The sequence below is a fragment of the Salvia splendens genome, chromosome 10 (assembly GCF_004379255.2).
Source record: "Salvia splendens isolate huo1 chromosome 10, SspV2, whole genome shotgun sequence".
NCBI lineage: Eukaryota > Viridiplantae > Streptophyta > Magnoliopsida > Lamiales > Lamiaceae > Salvia > Salvia splendens.
Window position 1 is genome coordinate 2,473,524 of NC_056041.1, and position 20,616 is coordinate 2,494,139.

The 20,616-nt window shown below is 36.6% G+C and overlaps 4 protein-coding genes and 2 non-coding genes across 7 annotated transcripts; all 6 read right to left on the bottom strand.

Moving 5' to 3' along the window:
* Positions 1 to 485: 485 nt before the first annotated feature.
* Positions 486 to 1,153, bottom strand: LOC121751504 (egg cell-secreted protein 1.1-like). The gene has a single exon (XM_042146251.1). It carries the CDS (start codon positions 979 to 981, stop codon positions 565 to 567), a length of 417 nt encoding a protein of 138 aa, XP_042002185.1. The 5' UTR covers positions 982 to 1,153; the 3' UTR covers positions 486 to 564.
* A 548-nt stretch (positions 1,154 to 1,701) lies between these two features.
* Positions 1,702 to 8,579, bottom strand: LOC121750838 (transcription factor MYB3R-1-like). Of its 2 annotated transcripts, none has more exons than XM_042145457.1 (12): positions 8,285 to 8,579; positions 7,031 to 7,226; positions 6,743 to 6,797; positions 6,186 to 6,243; positions 5,835 to 5,929; positions 5,638 to 5,741; positions 5,172 to 5,300; positions 3,288 to 5,037; positions 2,681 to 2,925; positions 2,492 to 2,606; positions 2,183 to 2,407; positions 1,702 to 2,104 (listed from the first exon to the last, which is right to left on the bottom strand). In XM_042145457.1, exons 2-12 carry the CDS (start codon positions 7,114 to 7,116, stop codon positions 1,979 to 1,981), a joined length of 2,988 nt encoding a protein of 995 aa, XP_042001391.1. In that variant the 5' UTR covers positions 7,117 to 7,226; positions 8,285 to 8,579; the 3' UTR covers positions 1,702 to 1,978. The 2 variants fall into 2 exon arrangements, with proteins under 2 accessions (XP_042001391.1, XP_042001390.1); XM_042145456.1 differs by having other exon boundaries at positions 7,031 to 7,253.
* A 909-nt stretch (positions 8,580 to 9,488) lies between these two features.
* LOC121750745 (bifunctional peptidase and (3S)-lysyl hydroxylase JMJD7) lies at positions 9,489 to 11,889 on the bottom strand. Its single transcript, XM_042145347.1, has 4 exons — positions 11,209 to 11,889; positions 10,391 to 10,566; positions 10,163 to 10,233; positions 9,489 to 10,055 (listed from the first exon to the last, which is right to left on the bottom strand). Exons 1-4 carry the CDS (start codon positions 11,887 to 11,889, stop codon positions 9,853 to 9,855), a joined length of 1,131 nt encoding a protein of 376 aa, XP_042001281.1. The 3' UTR covers positions 9,489 to 9,852.
* Positions 11,890 to 12,087: 198 nt separating this feature from the next.
* On the bottom strand, positions 12,088 to 12,207 carry LOC121753445. The gene has a single exon (XR_006040422.1). It is a non-coding gene; the product is annotated as a U5 spliceosomal RNA (small nuclear RNA).
* A 511-nt stretch (positions 12,208 to 12,718) lies between these two features.
* LOC121753444 lies at positions 12,719 to 12,837 on the bottom strand. Its single transcript, XR_006040421.1, has one exon. It is a non-coding gene; the product is annotated as a U5 spliceosomal RNA (small nuclear RNA).
* A 187-nt stretch (positions 12,838 to 13,024) lies between these two features.
* LOC121751076 (BURP domain protein RD22-like) lies at positions 13,025 to 14,913 on the bottom strand. Its single transcript, XM_042145790.1, has 3 exons — positions 14,810 to 14,913; positions 14,603 to 14,714; positions 13,025 to 14,078 (listed from the first exon to the last, which is right to left on the bottom strand). Exons 1-3 carry the CDS (start codon positions 14,846 to 14,848, stop codon positions 13,162 to 13,164), a joined length of 1,068 nt encoding a protein of 355 aa, XP_042001724.1. The 5' UTR covers positions 14,849 to 14,913; the 3' UTR covers positions 13,025 to 13,161.
* Positions 14,914 to 20,616: the final 5,703 nt, after the last annotated feature.

Genomic DNA, 20,616 nt, shown 5'->3' on the forward strand with positions numbered 1-20,616 from the left:
GTAGCAGCAGTATTACTTTTTTCCTCTTTTGAGAAAAAAAAAGCTAGTATCGTTCTCATAATTAAAGGTAAACAACAATTTCTAATGCTCCATATATTATTTCTTCTTGTAGAATCGTATACATGGTTGATGATTTACAGAAAATTGCTATGAAATCTTATCTTAAATGATTAAAAATACACATGTAGTTACAGTTTTATTTTTACATAATTTACAAAATAAATTGAAATTTTCGTGTAGATTCAAGCTTTTCATGTTAAAATTTTGAATTCAAAAATATATGATAAAATAAAATTCAGTAGGTAAAGAAAAGTACTTAAACATCTCTAAAAAAAAGTTGTCTGTAGGCATGTTTAGGCCATGTCCCTTTCATTTGTGGTGAAACAAAACGTCTTAGATGTTACAACCATGACGAGGAAACTTTGTAATTCAAAAGAGAATTAATGATTTGTATACATCTCTTTTTTAGTGAAGAATAATCCAAATTAGATGTGAACGACAAAAAAGTGTTATTGATCACTTAATTAGTAAAGTGCCATAATATATAGAGAATAGTACTACAATTCAGTGTTGCAAGCGTGGGAAACTGTAGCATTGGTCGACGGTGGATGCAGGAGGAGGAGCGGTGCCACCGTCGGCATTGGTGGCAGCATCGCAGTAGCCACGGAGAAGGTCACCTTCTTGAGTAGTTATGCCGAGTGTTCCGAGCATCGATGGCCAGCACTGATGCTCGATCACTCTTATGGCGCTGCAGCAGTTGGCTCCAAGCGCAGTCTGTCCATTGAGGAAGAACATGACCACTTCTCCCCCGCAAGATTGAAGCTCCGATAACGCTTCCCAGCAGGTGCTAGGCCACTCTTCTGCAAACTTGAGGCGTGCTGCTAGGCTCGAACCCCACTTCACTCCTCTAGCCGAGGCCGCGAGGGATGATGCTACCAGAGCGGCAAGGAGAACTGCGAGGAGCTTCGTTATGAAAGCCATTGTGTTTTTTTGAAATGAGTAGAGAAGATAGATATACTTGTTGTTGGACAAGCAAGCCACAAGCGGAAAGATTTATATATATAGGGATTCAAAAGTTATGAGGAGTGTAAGGAATAGGCGAAAGATGTAAATGAGTGGGAAGAGGAAAGGATTCTAAGTTAGTTCACTAACTTTGTTGTGACTGATCGTCTTCATATTTGAATAGACAGGAGGAAAACATATCAATCGTCTATTCCAACTTATTGATTTGGTGGGATGTAATAACAGCACTTAATGTTAAATTTTGACGCACTACGTTATTATCTTGGGATTTTTTGGCATTTCATTTTCACATTTGTTCGCAATGAGGGAGGATTGTTAATGGAACAAACTTTGGTGGTGTAATGATGATGTGCAGTTTAATTGATAAGACGTTGATCTTTCATCCATTAGGTCGGGGTTTTGAGTTAACGGGGAATTACTGGTCATTTTAAGAAAAATGAAGGAAAAAACAACATTTGGTGGTATAAGAATTCACTCGGATCTTCCTAAAATTGTTTATAAATGCATCAAGAGGGAATAAAATGCTAGTACTATGTGTCAAGCTTTTGTCTGCTTGATTTTCCTGACTTTTCTAGGATAGATTTTGTCATTTGTTTGAGGTTACGCAAGCTGTCTGAATTATCAAGTTCTGATGGAAAATTGATTGTTTAGTTTAGTTTTAATATTTGGAATTGTGGATGTGTAAGAGCCGTCAAACACAAGCATAATATAATTACTTTTGGTCTTTTACAAGTCTTTTGCTCTCAAATATGGTTATGAAATGCATACAGTTTTAGCAAGTCCTTTTCACTACAAGGAAAGAGACCAAAACTAATTCATTGACACACCTGAAGAGATGTGTGAATATGTATTTTCTGGGATGGTAGAAGAATTTGGACAATAAATGACACCAAAATCGCAGGTTCTGAACTAGTACTAGCATACTTGCAGCAGTGAGGTCACGGATGTCGTCCACCTACCTGCAACTCTTCAATAGATAAGAAGACGGAGTTGCACCACCACCACCACTGCTGCTTAAAAATTTCCTAGCTTCCTTTCCTGGTGTTCCACATTCGCTAAAATCAAGTGCGCGCCTCTCTGCCTGCGATGCATTTCCCAGGGTTAATATACTTTATGCAAAACATGTGAATGAAGTTCATAAGATCTTAAAGGAAAATACCATCAAATTTGAAGCTGAAAGGGAATGATGTTCTGCCCGAGTGTGTTCGTTCTCCTTCTCTTGTTGCTCTTTTGAACAGCATTTTCCCTTGAGTAATGACTCTGGAGTTTCATCGCCCAACACCTTTTGGGCATCAGATAATGCACCAGCAGTCTGCTCGCCCAGTTGCTTCATTAATCCAATGGCATCGTAACTTCGATTCCTTGGGCTCAAGTAACCAATATCCTACAAAAGAATACGCATTCTGGGATAAGATCTCAGTGGATGAAGAACTTCTTTATACTTCTTGATCACTCGCATTTCCCAGACCTCAATAGTTATATCAGTATCGACTTTGGGTCGCGGTAAGATAGTGTTACCAAACCAAGGTGATTTCCAAGGTGAAGGACATTCCATGCTCCACTTAAATGGTGTTCCCACATACCTAGTAACAGAAAAAAAAAATCAGAACTGAGAATGCGACTGCTAGCAGATGAAATACAGTGGCAGGTATCTTACATTCCAGAACTTTCAGCTTTCTTCTCTGTAGGACTCAAGGACTGAAGAGTAGTGTTGTCTTTTTCAGCTGAAGATAATACACCTCCAGGCTTAGATATTGATTGTATTCTCCTAGTATATTGATTTGCAAGAGCTTTGGCGCTCGGATGATTTGTTCTGTCACTCTTAGTTCCAAAGCGATCAGGAGAAAAGAATAACATGTCATTCATGTCATGCTCAACAAGGATCCCCGACAGCTCTTTTGCCTGTCAAATAAGAGTAGTGAGATTATTATACTACTATAAAAACCAAGAAAGACTTGTCTGATTCATAATTGTGATTCGTATATGAGCTTTTACATACTTCCGAAAAATATGATCAGAACAAGAAAAGAAAATCAAACTCAATTAACCATTACTACTGTAAAGGTGATGGTTAATACAATGTCTAAACCTTTTTTCACTAAGGAAATTGATAAGTGCATAAACTTTTGGTGTAAATTTTCTACAGTAAACTATTTTGTGATTCTCTTTCTTGGTTATTTCATTTCAAAACTCAACTGCAGTGCATATTAGCACCATTGCCACTGAATCAATCCACATGGAGAAGGAGACCAGAGAGCACTGACCTTATCCAGTACATCTTTATCAATAACGTTAGTTTGGACTTCTTCCACAGCAGCTCGTTCCGTTTGCTTTCCTGAACATTCACTGACAATATTATCTTCCTGCGAGTTTCTGCTCCCTGCAATGAGATAACTTTGATTGTCCTCATTCTTTGCCTCTTCACAAGCATGGGTGGCGTTTCCTTTTTCTATAAAGTCTCCTTGCTGGTTCAAACCTCTCTGGTCTTCCATACATTCGTTAAACATAACCTCCAAACAAGATATTTCATTAGCCATATTCGAAACTGATTCAGGCTTAGAACATGAAAGTTTCTTCTCGTATCTCTTTTCTGACAAAGGGGACAACAAGTCGCGGGGTCTTTTCCTCAGTATTGATGGCGTGCTTGTAAAACTTTTGGCAGCACTTTTTAGAGAAGCTACAGGACTAGTATCTCTAGACGGTGAATCCCAAAGTTTTAACGGTGCCATGGAGGATAACATCAGCTGGCGGATTCCCAGCGGACTGTACTCCTGATGCATGGCGCTACAAGACTGTATAAGATCACAGCTGAAAAATGGAATATCCAAGCTTGGAAAACGAGGAGGCTCATAGAATAAAGCTCCTGAATCCTGCTGTTCAACTGATTTTTTGTCCTTGGGAGAACAACATGGTGAATCAACATTCTGTGGTTGCAGTACAAAATCATTGGCAGGAACTAGTTTTGGTGATCTCTTGGCCACATCAAAATTATCCTCATGTGGAGAACAATTAGATTCATTAGCACAGAAAAAATTGTCCAGTGTCCGCGGGGAAATAAGCGCAGGCTCATCATCCACATGTGTAGAATAGTCAAACTGATCTGTGTATGTTCTTAATAAGACTGGACCATCATCAGGTGGAAGTTGAGTAGGAGCATGGTCGGGTTGAGTAGACAAAACCCCCTGCATACTTGAATAATCATGGACAGGAACAAGGTCAGGTTGAGTAGACAAAGCTACCTGCATACTTGAATAATCATGGACAGGAACAAGGTCAGGTTGAGAAGACAAAGCTCCCTGCATACTTGAATAATCATGGACTAATGAGTTTTCTGGTTCATTTACAGAGAGATGTCCACCATGGCCCATGTCAGGATATACCATATTGCAGTCTGCATTTGTTACTGGATTAGGGGTGTCAGAAACCACACCCATGTTTACCATGGAAATGGAACCATCCAGATGCATGTAAGTCTCTGTTGGAAAGTTTATTGCATCATGATTCTCACTCCCATTTAAAGATTGCATGAATATTCCAGATGTTTCATGCCCAAGATCCAGCATAGACATGTCAGGATCATTGGTATTTGCTGGCCAAACTTCCCCGGAAAAGGTCCTCCAATCTAGAGATGTATCCTGCTGAATTAACTTAGCACCCATTTCACACTGTGCTTCTAGTGTGGCATATGTTACTTCTTGAAACGCAGGAGGATAATCATCAGTTGCTTGGCGATCCTCATCGTGATGAGTGGTTCGGTTGATTGTGTTGTTTACAGGTTGAGAAGTGCTGGGAAAAACTGAAGCTTGACTGCATGCTGAAGCTCCCTCCCCTTCTGCTCCATCTTTATCCTCTCCACTGCTTTGTTGTGCCTTTGAAGAGGATGAAACTGCTGACTGATTTGACTGGCTAACAAGTGGTGTGCCTTGGTATTGCGAAAGTAACCCTGACGCCACATACATATCCACTTTCTTCTTGACAGAAGAATTCCAATGATTTTTAATCGCATTATCGGTTCTGATGGCATACATCAGATAGAAACAAAATGAGTATCAACAAGAAGATACAATATGGTATGTGGATGGTATAGGTGTGAAAGCAGATATATTTTTGTGGAATTATTAGTTCCTCTATGTTATATGATTCTGTACCTTCCTGGCAAGAACTTTGTCAACTCTGCCCACTTATTTCCGTAAATTTGATGGGCACGAATCAAAGCTAGTTCCTCCTCTTGTGTCCAAGCTTCTTTGTTTATATTAGGATTAAGATGATTGTGCCACCTTCAATACAATATCATCAATAGATGAAGCATCCTAAGGAGTAAATTCACGAAATGATCTTTACATTTGCAGATTTTGAAGGGAAGTGAAGACAATGTACAAGTACTTTTTGTTTGTTTTTTCAGCTACGTAAGTGCTAGTTAGGTTCGATCTTTTACCTCACAAATCATGCTTTGCACAATAAAATATTTTGATCAGAAACTTTCACCTTTTGAGGACATTGATAACCAATCACAACCAATGATTTAATGTGTAATTAGCTAGTAGAAAATTCAAACAATAATCCTATGTATCTTGCTATAGAAGATGAACAGCAAACAGACTCATGCAAGCTTACCGTTCCCGACATTGCTTTCCAATACGCCCAGGAAGATGCTGTGCAATGGTAGACCACTTTTTTGGACCATATTTGTTCACCAATTCAACTATTACTTCATCCTCCTAATAATTGATAAACAAAAGAAGAGTTGCATTTCCATTATGTCGTCCGGAAAGATCAGATGCAAAAACAGAGAAAAAGAAAAGATGCCAAACCTCTTTTGACCATGGACCTTTGACAAGTTCTGGATTCAGAACTTTTTGCCATCTGTGTAAGCACTGTACATCTGCTCGATCCTTGAAACACTCGGCTACATATCAACGTTACACAACACATAAACCGAAAACCACTTGAAGAGTTAGATGCTGATCTACAGAATGATAAAGGCCATATCACAGCAAAAAACTGCTGCAGCATCTCATGTACAAATATCAAAAAGAGAAAGAACAGAAGGCTGGTAAATGCTTCAGTTGCTGAACCCAGTAGTTGGAGAAGTTACAGGAAATTCAATGCTAGTTTGGTTTTACAGGTAGTAAATGAGAAGAATCTCAAATTCGTAAGTCTACCTATCTTTCTCCAGTTTTTTCCTTTGAAACGTTGAACAGCCATCCGTAAAATTTCATCCTGTCAGAAAATAGAATATAGATATATATATACTGAGTCAAAAATAAAACTTAAGTGCCAGCACATTTGTCATGCTTCGGACTGAGGTAAACAGTGCCAAAATCCAAAGGAAAAAGTGAAACTCGACTTAACTCAGAAATTTCCAAAACTGCATACACTTTGCGGTTTAAAAATGAAATGCATGCACATTCTTCTACCAAAAGATCAGAACTCATTTTATAAGAAGTCAAGTAAACTACTTTCGAGTGCTTATTAGGTTGGGGAAGGTTGAATGGTTTTGACTAAAAAGCATCGTCATAGTAAGGTAATGGTAAAAGAGTGCATATTGATGCATCATATATGCTATTTAACTTCCAACCTTTTGAGCATGCCTATGCATCTAAAAGTATCATGCTCTAACATAATGGACATCCGATTTTTCCACCAAATAAACAAAAAAGATGAGAAAGAAGATGCTGATAGAGACAGATAAGTATGCATCTAGAGTGATATAGATAACCTCCTCTGGTGTCCATTGCCCTTTTGTCGAACGTCTTGTCGGACCACTTCTTCTCCTACACAAAGAGAGCACAAGTTAGGTATACCAACTCCAATCTGAAAAAAAGAATCTTACATAGTGTAAAGATTAAGTTCGACTATTGTTGATGCAAAAAGAACATGTATATTTCTAAAGGTGCCCTTACCTCCTAATGCAATATTAGTACATGGCATACTTAGCAGAAAGCAAATGTAAAATGGTAATTACTTAATGCATAGGATAAGCATTCCATGGGCTCAAAAAGATTACCCTTGCAAAGGTTGAACTCTTTGTAGACCATCTCCAGAACCTTCTGAAGGAGTATTCGTAATCTGATGATTCTGATCACTTTCCATATTCACTTAAAAAACAAGATAATCGGCATAAGGCAGTTCTCTCACGTTGGCAATATTCTCCAGAATGTTTTCTCCATATCATGATATGCCACCCTTTAGAACGGTATGCACTGCCAAATCCAGGATGAGGTGAAATGCTGAGAATGTGGTAGCAGACCAACAAGAGGTCAGGTTAGATGAAAGATGCAGATATGCAACAAAATTATAAAATTAGAGATTCATTTTCTTTGGTCCGTAATTTGCCATCATATCATGAAAGACAAAGTTGTTATGTTGTAAGCTTTCTCAAAAAATGAACAGGGTTCTAAGGCTTTCTGCATTTACTACCAGCTGAATATACTAAATAGTAGTACTCCCTCCGTCCCGGACTACTTGCACTTATTTCCTTTCTGGGCGTCCCAAGTTATTTGCACTCTTGTAAAAAATCTCACAAAATCAGAAGTTAAAACAACCTAATGACAGCTCGATTGAGTAAAAAATAAACAGGGCAATGAAGTGCTGATATGTCAAAGTACTACTAGCAAGCCTCTGTATGTAGTCTTCAAACTCCATAAACTAAGCACCACACTAAATTGAACTCACAAAAAACGAAACGCTAAATCTTGCATAGTTGGTAGAGATGAAAAGTGCATGGAATTCCACCAGCCATTAGAGCTGGCTAGCACAAACCCCCATGATTACATGATTTAGAATCTGCAGTATTTGCCCCAACTCACAAAATATAGAACTAATGTAATAACATCAAACTGAGGTCATATAAATCAGAACATCCTCACAGTTTCTTAAACAAACAGAGTGAGAAATCTCACAACATAGCCAAACTACTAAGCTTAAGAACAATCATGAACAGTATTAACTACATTTCCAATTTATCAGCAAATCCAACATTCGTGATTCTGAATGCAAAAGGAAATTTCGTAGACAAAATGTCAACTGAAGCAAAATATAGTGCAATAGCAACTGTAACGTGATATATCTCAGACAAATGATCAAACAGAAAAAATCCACGCAGAAATACAGAAGAACTCCATCTCTAATTGAAATACTATTTCCTAACTACAGCTCGAAACGTGAAATCCTCAGTTCATAAACCCGGCCACAGCAGTATTATTTTATAAAAAAACAAATAGCAAATTTACAAAATTAAACACAAGTTTCAGAATCTCACCGATCTCAGCTCGACGATCTTCTCCGACAAATGAAATGATCAAACTCTGCCCGATCGGTTCGACACTCATTTGCAGATTCTAAACCAATTTTTCGTCTTCACTTGAATTCGCACTTCTCAAAAACTAATAATCGTCTACGAACACAGCTCAAAAACTATTAATCATCTACTAACACAGCTCAGAAAACAATAATCATCCACCTCAGTTCAGTGCTTGCCTTTGTTTGTTTGGAGAGATAGAGAGAGAGAGATGAAGAGAGAGAAAATAAACGGTCCCCGAATTCAAAAATAATAGGGCGGAGAACTGTTACACACACAGACGGTAAATTACGAATAGCATTTATACACGCCGATGGCTAAGAGCTTGCCACGTAGGATATCTGAGTTCGTTGTTTGAAGACTTTTTCAAATAGTATTTAAATGTAAACGTATAATTAATCCCAAATTTATGATAAATTAATCCCAAGATTACGATAATTAATCCTACCTGAAAAGGGATAAATTGTTTTAATGTTAAATTCCAAAATCACAGTGTATTTAGACTAATTTACAATGTTAAGAGTTTTATTTGGAATTTCATTTTATGAGTTATGGAAACTAGTGTGCACGTAACTTTTTTTCTATTAATGAAAATCAGTTTTCAAATTATGTGTTTTTTAATCATACTATTCGTACTATTTGAGTATTGATACACGTTCGAATCTAACACATGTGTTTTAATTTTTATTTTATTTATTTATTTTGAGGTCACCATCAGTTTTGAATTTTAGTACGATTATCAATAATTTTACCACTCGATTTATACCGGTTCTAAATGTACTACTATTGTACTTGTACAAATCATGCTAAAAATATAAATGGGTAATTATACTAATTAAGTATTTAATTGCATATAGTCCGGCTCGAGACTTATATATGTTCATATTTCGAATGTTGAAGTATAATCTTATTACTAATAGGAAGTTTGAAAGACCGTTTATAAACATCATAGTATCAAACTATTATGATGAACAATAATTTTTTTAGATAAATAAGAAATAAAAAGATTAGTAATGTCACACTGGCACAAATCAATTATCTGCCACCTGTTATTATTATTGATTTGTCTAGTTTTACTTTTTTATGCTTAGATTATAAAAATCATTATTTTATAATCATAAATTTAAATTATTTATAGTACAAAATTACTAGCTGAACATTAGTGTGAGAAAATTCTAAAAAACATAAATGAATCATTAGCTATAAGAAAATTAACAAATAGTGAAACCGAAAAAAAAATCAACAAATATAGATGAATACAAAAATAGAGTATATAATGAATTGAATAAATCAAAAATAAAATTAAACACACTTTGGTGGACTTGAACTATAGTCCTTCACTAGGACTCTCTTGCATCAAATATGAGATGCCCACTTCTGCATTGAATCGAGCTTTGAGCATCAATCTGTATCAACGAGAAGCTCCGTCTCAAAGACAAGGATCGACAGCAGCATATCCAAAACCCGAACAGGCTCCTAGCTCAGTTCGTATCGTCACAAATACTACAGAAGATCTAACTCAGCACCAATCAGTTGTTTTCATCATCATCGGCACCTCTAGTGTCATGAGACACTTCAATATCCGATACATCTCCTGAGCTGCACAAAGATATGCCAGGACGAGCTTTGTCATTTCTCAATCTACGCCGTGATGGATCCTCAAATAAGGTACTGGGGATAGATTGCAGGAAGTTGAAGTAGGCGTATTTGATGTCGAATTGCATATCATACCCTATCAGTCAGTCATCACAAAGTCAGGTAAGACTAGTTTCATATCAAGATATCCTATCTTAAGAAGTGAAAAGATAATCACACAGAGATAGGTTTAGAGGTTAGTACAGTAGTTTATGGCAATAGTGATGCCCGTGTCATCTAGGCTCTGTCTAACGTGATGAAACCACATGCTCGGCCTGCACAATATCCACACCAGTATGATCAATAACGACACCCAAAAGATTATTACCAGTCTATTTGAAGAATTTCATCATATCAGTCTATTTGAAGTGGTGCGAGTTTCAAGCTATAATAACTGAGTAAAGGAATCGAGGAAGGGAAGGAGAAGCTCACAAATAAAGCATCTCGCCCGCCTTAACAGAAACTTCAAATGGCTTTGGTCCATTGAAATACAGGGGAAACTTCTCCATTTCTCTCCGCTTATCCTGAGGCAAAGGATACGGATCCACACTACACCATGGCACCTTCGAGTTTGGATCCTCTAACTCCAGCGAGAACTCTCCACTATCCTGTTATACACAAACACCCAGTCTTAGCCAAATCGACCCACGAGAAGGAATGATTCGTGGCAATATTTATTTCTCACTAACCAATACTCTGCTCAATTTTTTTTTATCCACAGCCCAGAAACATAGAACATCCAAATTTCTCATCAACAAGATCCTTACGAGTTCACCTCTACATAGAGTCGTGATTTCCAACTTTCCAACTCTATTCAGAAAGAACGAGACAAACCCCAATTGTCAAGCCTTCACACAGTAAGCTATTCAAGCTGCATTCACTATTGCAATCAAACAAACTTGCAGCAATTCTACCTCTAACACTGAAGAACAAGATGAATCCTAATCTTCAAAACTGCACACATTAATTTATTACAGCTGCATTTGATATTGCAATAAAACAAATTTCAACCATTCAACCTAATCACTCACATACAATCAGCACAATAACAAAATCCCAATGCATTCAAACGATCAACCAACGCAAAGGCCATCAATTCATAACCCTAATCCATGCATCCCAATTTCCCCGTCTACCTCTACTTCCAATCAGGAACAAAATAATAAGCCCTAATTCCCAAAATTGCACAAATTACTCCACTCCAGCTCAATTCACAACTGCAACCAGTGGAAAACAAAATCAATTATCACCTGATAATAGACATACTTGGCGGCCGGATATTCGCGAACGTACATTCTATGAAAATCGGTAGGCGGAAGCAAAAGAAATTTCTTTTCCCCAGTGATCACAACATAGAGATTTTCGTAGTGATCCTTATGGAACGATGTCTCGGAGAAATGGTTCCCGATCCACAAATTAACCGCCTCCGGCGCGAATCCCAGCGCCGCCGTCGCCCACGGCACGTGCTCCTCGCAATCCGCCACAAGCGCTCCATACTCGCGGCGGAAGCAATCGTTCTGCTGCTGCAGGTACGCCACTTTCTTCCCCTCGTCATCCGACGCGATAACTGAGTCCAGAGCTTCGGGGAAGGGTAGGGTTTCGACGTGTGCGGAGGCGAAGCAGAGCGCGGAGGGGTCGGATGGGTGGAGGGCTAGAGCGTCGGCTCTGCCGGTAGGGGTGAGGTGGAGAGAGACGGGGGAGGTGGAGAGGGCGGTGCGGAGGTAGTCGGTGGAGGGCCAAAGGGAGAGCGCGGGCCAGTCAGGGACGGCGGCGGAGATGAGGCAGGGTTTGTTGGCGGCGACGTAACGGCGGAGGAATTGGAGGGGGGTGGGTGGGGCGGGTAGGTGGTCGACGTGGGGAGGGCTGCCCAGGCTTAGTTCTCTCACGTCCTGCCATAGGCTTTCAATCGAGGATTCGATTTTTTCCGCCATTGATGAAGCTTTACGAATCTCCGTTGAATTCAAATTTTCAGTCCTATGTTACCCAAATTACAATTTTGTCCTCTACTTTATGTACTAGTACCACCACTAAAAATCTAAAGAAATTTTATGGCATTTTGTGGTGCGACATTGATAAGAATCGAACAAATTAATCTATTTACAGAAAACTTGATGATTAAATTATGGGGAAATTACTTCAAAGAGCAAATCCCCTCCAAAAATTGATGTATGCCTCTTATTTGCAACGAGCACACGGTATTCTTTAGTAAAAGGCGAAAGAATAGTTCACTTTGTGCTCAATGCGAGACTGCTTATGTTTTTAAAAGCCAAAGGTTTGTTTTTTATATTTGCAACTTTTGGTCTCCCTGTGTTGTTTTGGCGATGTGGGATTCCCTACATTTATAAAGTTAGCTTTCACAATCATAAGATCGATCATTAAAGACTTAACCATTGGTTGCATGAAGCATGATTATAACCGGATAAAAGATTAGAAGATAGTAAACAAACATTCATTTTATGAACGATTATTCTGCCATAGCTAGCTTACTTAACATTTTATTAAACCCTCAATCAGTTTACATTTTTTCCATAGAGATTTTGAAGGTTCTTCAGGGCTGGAAATCACTAGCGTTGCTCACTTTTCATTGACAGTTCTTCAATGATCAGTTGCAGCAAATCCCAAATTCTTTTGTCATTGACGGTGTCTAAAAATTGAGATAAAATTTTAATTATTTACTCAAATAAAAAAACTCTTGCAAAGCTACTTTTGTAAATTCAACCGACTTAAATCCAGAAAATTTAAAAATTATATTATAGGGACCTTACTCAAAAGAGTAATTCCCCCCCAAAAATTGGCGTATGCCTCTTGATTGCAACGAGCACACAGTAATCTTTAGTAAAAGGCGAAAGATTAGTTCGCTTTGTGCTCAATGCGAGGCTGCCTATGTTAAAAAAACCAAAGGTTTGATTTTTATATTTGCAACTTTTGGTCTCACTTTGTTGTTTTGGCGATGTGGGAACATTTCTTTTACATTCATCATAGCATTAGTTAATCAAACCTTTGATTGCATGGTTATAATTGGACAAAAAAAAAAGGATAGTAGACATGACAATTCATTAGCAGAAATCATTATCAGTACTAGTATTTAGCATTCAAATGTGAGCTCAGTTTCATATATCCACATATCTCATAAACATATGTAGATAGTTAAATTGAAAAATACATCCAACACACACACACACACAAAATAACATAACATAATGTTAATAATTCTTTGAAACCCACACAACATGATCCTCAGGTAGATAATGGCACACCGGGACCGACCCGGGCTTCACCCCGAGCACCTTGAAAGCCAGGTGCTCGGGATTCCACCGGGACGTATCCCTATGGCACACAGCCACCGCCCTAGCCCTCACCCCACCGGCCCCCACAAGCGACACGCGGTAAGCCACCGTGTCATCCGTCTTGTGACAATAAAACACCGCATACGCATACTCCTCCTTGTGGCACGCCGCCACCGCCTTGCCTCCCCCCATCCTCCTCACACCCTCTATCAAGTACTCCATCCTCTCCGCGCTCTCGGCCTCGGTCGACACCGCGCGCGCGTCCGTGGTCCCCACCACGGACGCGGCGAAATCCACCATGGCCTCGAGCGAAGTCGCGCAAAGCGTCTCCTCCTTGGCCGCGTCCTCGCATTCCCGGACGGTTTTCGCGATCGCCTCGGCCTCGCCAGACCCGGGCTCCACGGAGAGCTCGCGGTAGATCTCCGGGAGCGCGGACGAGGAGAAGGGGATGGAGGCGGCGGCGCGGCGGGGGAGGAATTTCTGGCGGTTTGTGGGCTTGGTGAAGTGGAGGGTCATCTTGTTGGCGGCGCGGAGGTCTTTTTCGAGGAAGAAGAGGGCCGCGGCGGGGTCGTCGAGGAGCTGGGTGGCGGAGGCGGCGTATTTGTAGATGAAGGGGTTTGAAGAGGGGGAGACGCGGACGTAGATGGGCTTGCCGTTTCGGTTGTGTGTTGCGACGGTGACGCCGGGCCCACCCACGCTGACGTGGGTGCCGTTGTTTCTGGTGGTGTTGACGTTCACGCCGCTGCTGCCTACGCTGACGCTCGCGTTGTTGGAGTTCACGCTCACGCCGCCGAGGCCTACTCCGATGGATGTGATCTTGTCTTCCACCCAGTCTAGCGGAGTTCAATACAAAAATCATGAATTAAATTACTCCCTCGTCTAGTAAAAAACTGTCACATTTTTCCATTTTAGGATGTCCAACATTTAAAATTACATTTGTTTTCTTTCTATTATAGGTAAATGGATTCAATCACTACACTTACAATCTATTATAAAATTTATATTTAAATATAGAGCTCATATTTTACTATCCTCATTTTTCTTTCACAAAATTAAAAAAAAAATCTTAAAACTCATGATGCCGAGTTCAAATGAGATTATAAATGGCGCATGGAGGAGGAAGTACATGCATGCTACCGGATTTTGTTTGTCAAAATGTCATGATATTTTCAATTGGTTTTTGAAACCATAATTTAATCAAAGCTCGTAGGAGTGTTATGCAGCATAGTAAGAAATGATCGAATAAAAACGTTGATAAGATAAGTACCGGGCATTGGAAATGATCGAATAAAAACGTTGATAAGATAAGTACCGGGCATTGGAAATGATCGAATAAAAACGTTGATAAGATAAGTACCGGGCATTGGCTGCACGAGATCTTTCAAAGCTTTCGGCATGGCAGTGTTTGGCAACACAGAATCCCAGTACTCCTCTGAAGGCAAAGCTGCATGGCTTACCACTATTGCCACCTGCAATTTTTTTTTATTTATATCCAAACACAAGACAACTTAATTAGCAAAAATAAAATAAAAATCAAGCTTCTAATTATCAAGATCTCACTCACATAGAGAAAAACAATAAAGGCCAAAATCTTGGACTCCATGTATAATATAGCACAAAATGTGGAAGTTTGCTACTCAAAACAATGAAAGATGCAATGTGGAAGAAAGTGAGATATTACTCACACTTATTTATAACTCATAAACACACACACACATTAATATATGGAGAAAAAAAGTCACTACACACCACGTCACCATCTAAAAAAATGACTAGTTATTTAACCCAAACTTAAATGTTACTAGTATATTATATAATTTCTACCATAAATATTCTGTATAATTATGCATACACAGTCACTTCGACTGATTATACTAGAGTGTAATTAATTAATGGTTAAATTAATAGTTTAGATACGTACAAAATTGTGAGCTATAGGTGTGGACAGTGGACAGTTGGGTATTAATATTGGGGGGTGGACTATTGTCATCCAATATTATTTTCCGATGTGAACTACTACTACTACTATTTTGCAATGAAGTAATAAGTAGTTATTGTAAATTAGATTGGTGGGCTAGTACAACCCTAGACTATCAACCCACCGATATATGTTGGTGGTTTTGGATGGGAGTTAAAGCTTAATAATTTAATTTAATATTTCTCCTTTATTATGATCATGACTACTATTCTAACTAAATTAATCTTATACGTACTATAAATAGGGATTAGTAAGAAAAAACCATGAATTTTGATTCGTTTTGGAGTTTTACAAACAGGTCTTAAAAATTATGAATTGTAATATTATTCTCAAATTTTTCACTAGATCTAATTTGGATGAAAATATAACATCCGAAAAATTCTACGAAGATGAGACCATCCGTGAAGCACGTGTAAACCAAATTAATACTAATAAATTAGAAATAGAAAATTGGAATATTTCTTCATGATAAAATGAAGAAAAAAAGATATAAAATTCATATTTTAACGATTAATTTTCAGAATTGTGGAATAAATCAGAATTTGATCAAAATTAATGATTTTTTTTAGCAATTTGAAATAATGTAGTGTTGGAAGGTATAAGAAGTTGATATCAAAATTCAAAATATAAAATCCAAAAAAGTATGGTAAAATAGTGATCGAGGGCCGAAAATGTGTATTTGCACCAATAAATGGGCTACGAATTGTTGTTGAAAGTATCACTGTTTGACTCAAGCCGGACATTGTTAGTTATTAAATCAGTTATCATTATTAAATAATTCATTAATTCATTGTATAAAACTATAAGTTGTAGCAGAAGATTTTTCAATGTTGCAATTGAACTACAAGATCTATTCCAAAGCTATTATTTAAATTTTAATCATCCAAAAATAATTGGCAAAGTACACCGTTATCTACTTAATTATTGGATATACGATTCAAAATCAATAAATCTTATTTTACCCAACCGATTAACATCAGTGAGCTTTAACAAATTTTGAGTAAATTTTATTATCCAAAAATATAGGCCCAACAATTTCGTTATATAAAAGTTTCGGTTAGAAAAATTCTACTTAATAATGGGCCTTACACCCTAATATAGTAATATTGGACCCAACATACACATTTAATCAACTTTTGTTTTTTAATAATGGGCCTATCAATACATGAACATTTTCCTCAAACATTGTTATTTGTTCACCTATTTAATAATGGGCCCTACACTACATTTTCTCAGTTATGGTTACTATATTATTTGATAATGGGCCTGAATATTACTCCACCATTTTTACCCTTCTGAATGGTTAAAATAAGAATTAATAACTATTTATTCTTATGGATAAATTTAAAAACTTACATAAGAGCATCTCCAATAGCAGCGAGCGCACCGGCTCGCCGATTTTTGGCGCTCACCGGTCCGCTCGCCAAACTATTGCAACCGGCGAGCACCAAATCGGCGAGAAAAACGGCGAGCGCTCGCCGATCGGCTGGCCGCTATTGCAGGCTCCCGATCGGCTAGCGGACATTTTAATTTTTTTTATTTAATGTTTTTTTTATGAAACTCATTTTTGGTTGTTTCTCTTTTATAGAGACATCCTTGAATGTTTTATATTCCACTTTCGATGTGGGACAAACTCATTCTTGGTTGTTTCTCTTTTATAAATACATCCTTGAATGTTTTATGTTCCACTTTCGATGTGGGACAAAATCATTCTTGGTTGTTTCTCTTTTATAGAGACATCCTTGAATGTTTTATGTTCCACTTTCGATGTGGGACAAACTCATTAATGAGGATGTTGTAATGTTATTTTAATTTTAATGAAGTGTATTTTTTTAATTAATGTAGTTTTTGAAATTTTAATATTATTATTGAATTTTCCCGTATCTGTGTCGTAAATTTAATTCCGTATTTTGTGTGATTGTTAATTATTTATTTTTTATAATTTTGTTTATTGTGGCTAGGCTATGGCTGGGATATTGCTTGTCCAGTTGCTTGTCCTGATGATGTGGCATGAACAGTTTTTAGTGCTGATGATGTGGGAGGAGGAGTTTGTGGCTGGGCTATGACTGACCAATTCTTATTGTGGATGCTCTAAGTATTACAATTGACGAGTATAATTTTTTGAAATCTATATGCTAATTAAGCCGAGCTAAATCAAATTCTTATTTTGTAGTACTTCGTAAAATTGAGCACAAAATACTGATGGTCGAATAATTTGAAAAAAAGGGTTGGTCCCTTTGTTAATGGAAATTTTGGCCTACATTCCAAAACAAAAAATATTTAAAAGGAAAAGGCGCACTCGCGATTTCGTATATAGAATGCAATCTCGCTGTGAGATAAAAATATACTTTTTTCACTAAGTGTCCCTTTCCTCTTTTCACTTGAATATAAATAAATAAAACTCATTTTTATAATGATTTGGGCCTGTGTCTCCACTTATTTAATTCTTTCTTTTAATTAAACAACCTTTTCAGCACTTTGTGAATTTCTTAACTACTATACTTAAATTGCCATTTCCCATCTCAAAGCAAATATGAACACAAAAAGAATTTTGAGTTTGAGTGCCAACTTTGTTTCTGTTTTTGTTTTTTTGTTTTTTTGTTTTTTCCTCTTCTTTTCAATTGCTTCACTTGTAAGTAGGTGTATACAATTACTGTACGAGAAATCCAACAATTGACACGAATAAATCATTAGCTCACTTCGAAAATTTTAATTTATTAAATATGCATTTCGGATGTAGATTTCTATATATAGTAAGTAACCTAAAGCAAGATTTACATGACACAACTATATGTAATAAAATAAAAGTTAAACAAAAATTTACGTAGTTAGACACAATTATATTTTATAGTATATTAAAACTTCTCAAACCCCAACCACAATTCGAGTCATCAGTTGATCAAATCACAGAAAAAAAATGACCCCAATATTATTATTCAAGCAATAAATTAATAGAGGATTGGGGAGTCACAATGAACTTACAAAGGAATAAAATTCAGTTGTGTGAACATATTGACATATAGTATGATCTAATCAATTATCACTACAGAAATATTATCTCTCTTTGGAGTATTACATTTAACCTTTTATCATTCATCCCCTTATTTCTCGATTCTTGATCAGTCATATATGATGAGCATCGAATCGAAAAAAAAAGATCAATCCCAAAGCAAACGAAACAACCAGCTCGTGGCAAACAGCAAACAATAACGCAACCACCTACCCAACCTCCAAATGAATATTATATTATTAATTTTGTTCTTGTAAATTATGCTTATCTTTCCATCTAACTAATTTTAAAAATTTGTTCTACTTAATGAATCATACACCATTGTTGAGACGATTATTTCAATTGGTTTAGAATTAACTAGAGATAGTTAAAGAAAAAAAAAAGTTTAGATGATTAGACAGGTTATCCGATTTATTCCTTAATTGTGGTGTGTATCATCAGAGATAAAATACTGAGACATAACTATTATGTTCTTCCATACTGGGAAATGTTCCTAAGAATTGCGAAATAGGATGTGATAAATTATGAAGAGAATCACTTATAAATGTGAGTGGCCTCAAGCCAAAATCTAGATAATTTACTAATTTAATTACTTTGTTTTTAATAATGTAAAGCTTTTATATGCAGAAAGCTGTAAAAAGTGCTTTATATCACAAGAAAGTGAAGTCCCTACTGCTGTCTTGTCAATCTTCTAAGAGAAGTGATTAGCAGGATTAATTAGTTTTATATTAGAGAAGAGAGCAAACTTTATGCTCATGCTAATTTTTGTCTTATACTTACTAGTTTTGCCAATTAGAAAAGTGGGAAGAATATTTCCATAAAGTCAATTTACCCCATTTTTTCTACTACTATAATTCTTTGATTTTCAATTGCATGACCGTCACTTCACTAACTAGATTATTCATGGAGTCTGTTTTAGAAATATTATTGATAATAAACTAAATCGAGCATATAAACACCCCCACAATGAGAGATATCACCGAATCCCACGATTTCTTTTTCCATAAAATTTAGACTTATTTAGTCTTATTTACTCAACCAATATTTTATTGTTAAATGATGATCGATATTCAACTTTATAAGCTTGAATTACTCCTCACTTTTTAAAAAGATCTTATGAAAACAAAATTGATTGCCGATATGGGACAAGAAACAGTGGTCTCAACACGCTCTGAGTAGAAATATTTTTTCTAAACTTTCATATATAAAGCAATGAAATTCATCATCAATTATAAAAACAATGTCTTTAACCATGTTCAAAACTGTGCTTAATAGAAATGGAAAATTCATTATTTCAATGAAAAACAAAACAATTTTGTGTACATATGATATGAGAGTATGAGATAGTTGGGAAAAAAATTGAAACTTCATAATTTAATATACTATCTAGAATTTGACCAAAATTCGTAATTAAATGTTCATATTGTTTCTCAATAATTTGAATTCCAACCCTATTTCCAATTATGCTATTGGCCCCAAAAGTGTAACTTTGATTTTCAATCTTTTTCTTAGATTGTTTTGAAAGTGTTCACACATATACATGTCTTAATCACATAGAAGATGCATCATTTGTGGACAATGATTCTTGATTGAAAATAAAGTTGGTCATCTAATTTTGCTATTAAAAAGGGGGGTAAAAGGCTCTAAGTGTGACATGAGCTGCATGGAGATAAATATTTTTGAGAGGTGACAAAACTTGAGACACATAATTGCAGAACCTTTGCAACAACTGGAGTTAAATCATCTTCAATTATGTCCAGACCAACCATGGGTTAGATTTGACTAGCTTGATATTTATTATTCATATACATAATCATATATTTAGATTTGGGATCAATTATTGATGTCATCTTCGTATATTTTTATATGATATCTTGAAGTCATTTTGCAACACTGAAAATTTGAAATGATGATGTGTATATTATGGGACTAATTTTTTAAAAATTCACCAACTTTGATCCAATTTTAATTTTATATAACTCTTAGCTAGCTAGTAAACCATTGCAGTAATTGACACATTTTTTATATGAATCAAAATTTAGCACGTGCAAATTTTCGATGACCACAAAAATGGAGCAATGTAATTTTTTAGGATAATATGATCAATCTCATAAGTTTAGAAAAGAAGATATTAAAGCATGAGATTTCAATTTTTCTCAATTAATTGTCACATCTGTGTACATAACGACAAAGTTTCACTAAAATAAATATATATTCTTTTTTTTTTTTTTTAAATTAACTTCATATATTTATATCATATATATGAAGGAGGAAATTACAAATCAACTCCTATAACAAGGAGGAAAGCAAATTACGCCACCCAGGGTTCGAACTCGAGACCTCCAGGATGGACGCGGTATCCAGCACCCTTTCCCGCTAGGCC

Coding starts and splice junctions, on each gene's coding strand:
- LOC121751504 (XM_042146251.1), bottom strand. CDS start 981: ATGGCTTTCATAACGAAGCTCCTCGCAGTTCTCCTTGCCGCTCTGGTA.
- LOC121750838 (XM_042145457.1), bottom strand. CDS start 7,116: ATGGAAAGTGATCAGAATCATCAGATTACGAATACTCCTTCAGAAGGT. Junction 5,301..5,637: donor GGAAAGCAATGTCGGGAACG/GTAAGCTTGCAT, acceptor ATTGTATTGAAG/GTGGCACAATCATCTTAATC. Junction 2,105..2,182: donor TTTCAGCTTCAAATTTGATG/GTATTTTCCTTT, acceptor AATGCATCGCAG/GCAGAGAGGCGCGCACTTGA.
- LOC121750745 (XM_042145347.1), bottom strand. CDS start 11,889: ATGGCGGAAAAAATCGAATCCTCGATTGAAAGCCTATGGCAGGACGTG. Junction 10,567..11,208: donor CCAAGTATGTCTATTATCAG/GTGATAATTGAT, acceptor TGTGTATAACAG/GATAGTGGAGAGTTCTCGCT. Junction 10,056..10,162: donor CACTATTGCCATAAACTACT/GTACTAACCTCT, acceptor ACTGACTGATAG/GGTATGATATGCAATTCGAC.
- LOC121751076 (XM_042145790.1), bottom strand. CDS start 14,848: ATGGAGTCCAAGATTTTGGCCTTTATTGTTTTTCTCTAT. Junction 14,715..14,809: donor CCTTTATTGTTTTTCTCTAT/GTGAGTGAGATC, acceptor AAAAAATTGCAG/GTGGCAATAGTGGTAAGCCA. Junction 14,079..14,602: donor TCTCGTGCAGCCAATGCCCG/GTACTTATCTTA, acceptor GAACTCCGCTAG/ACTGGGTGGAAGACAAGATC.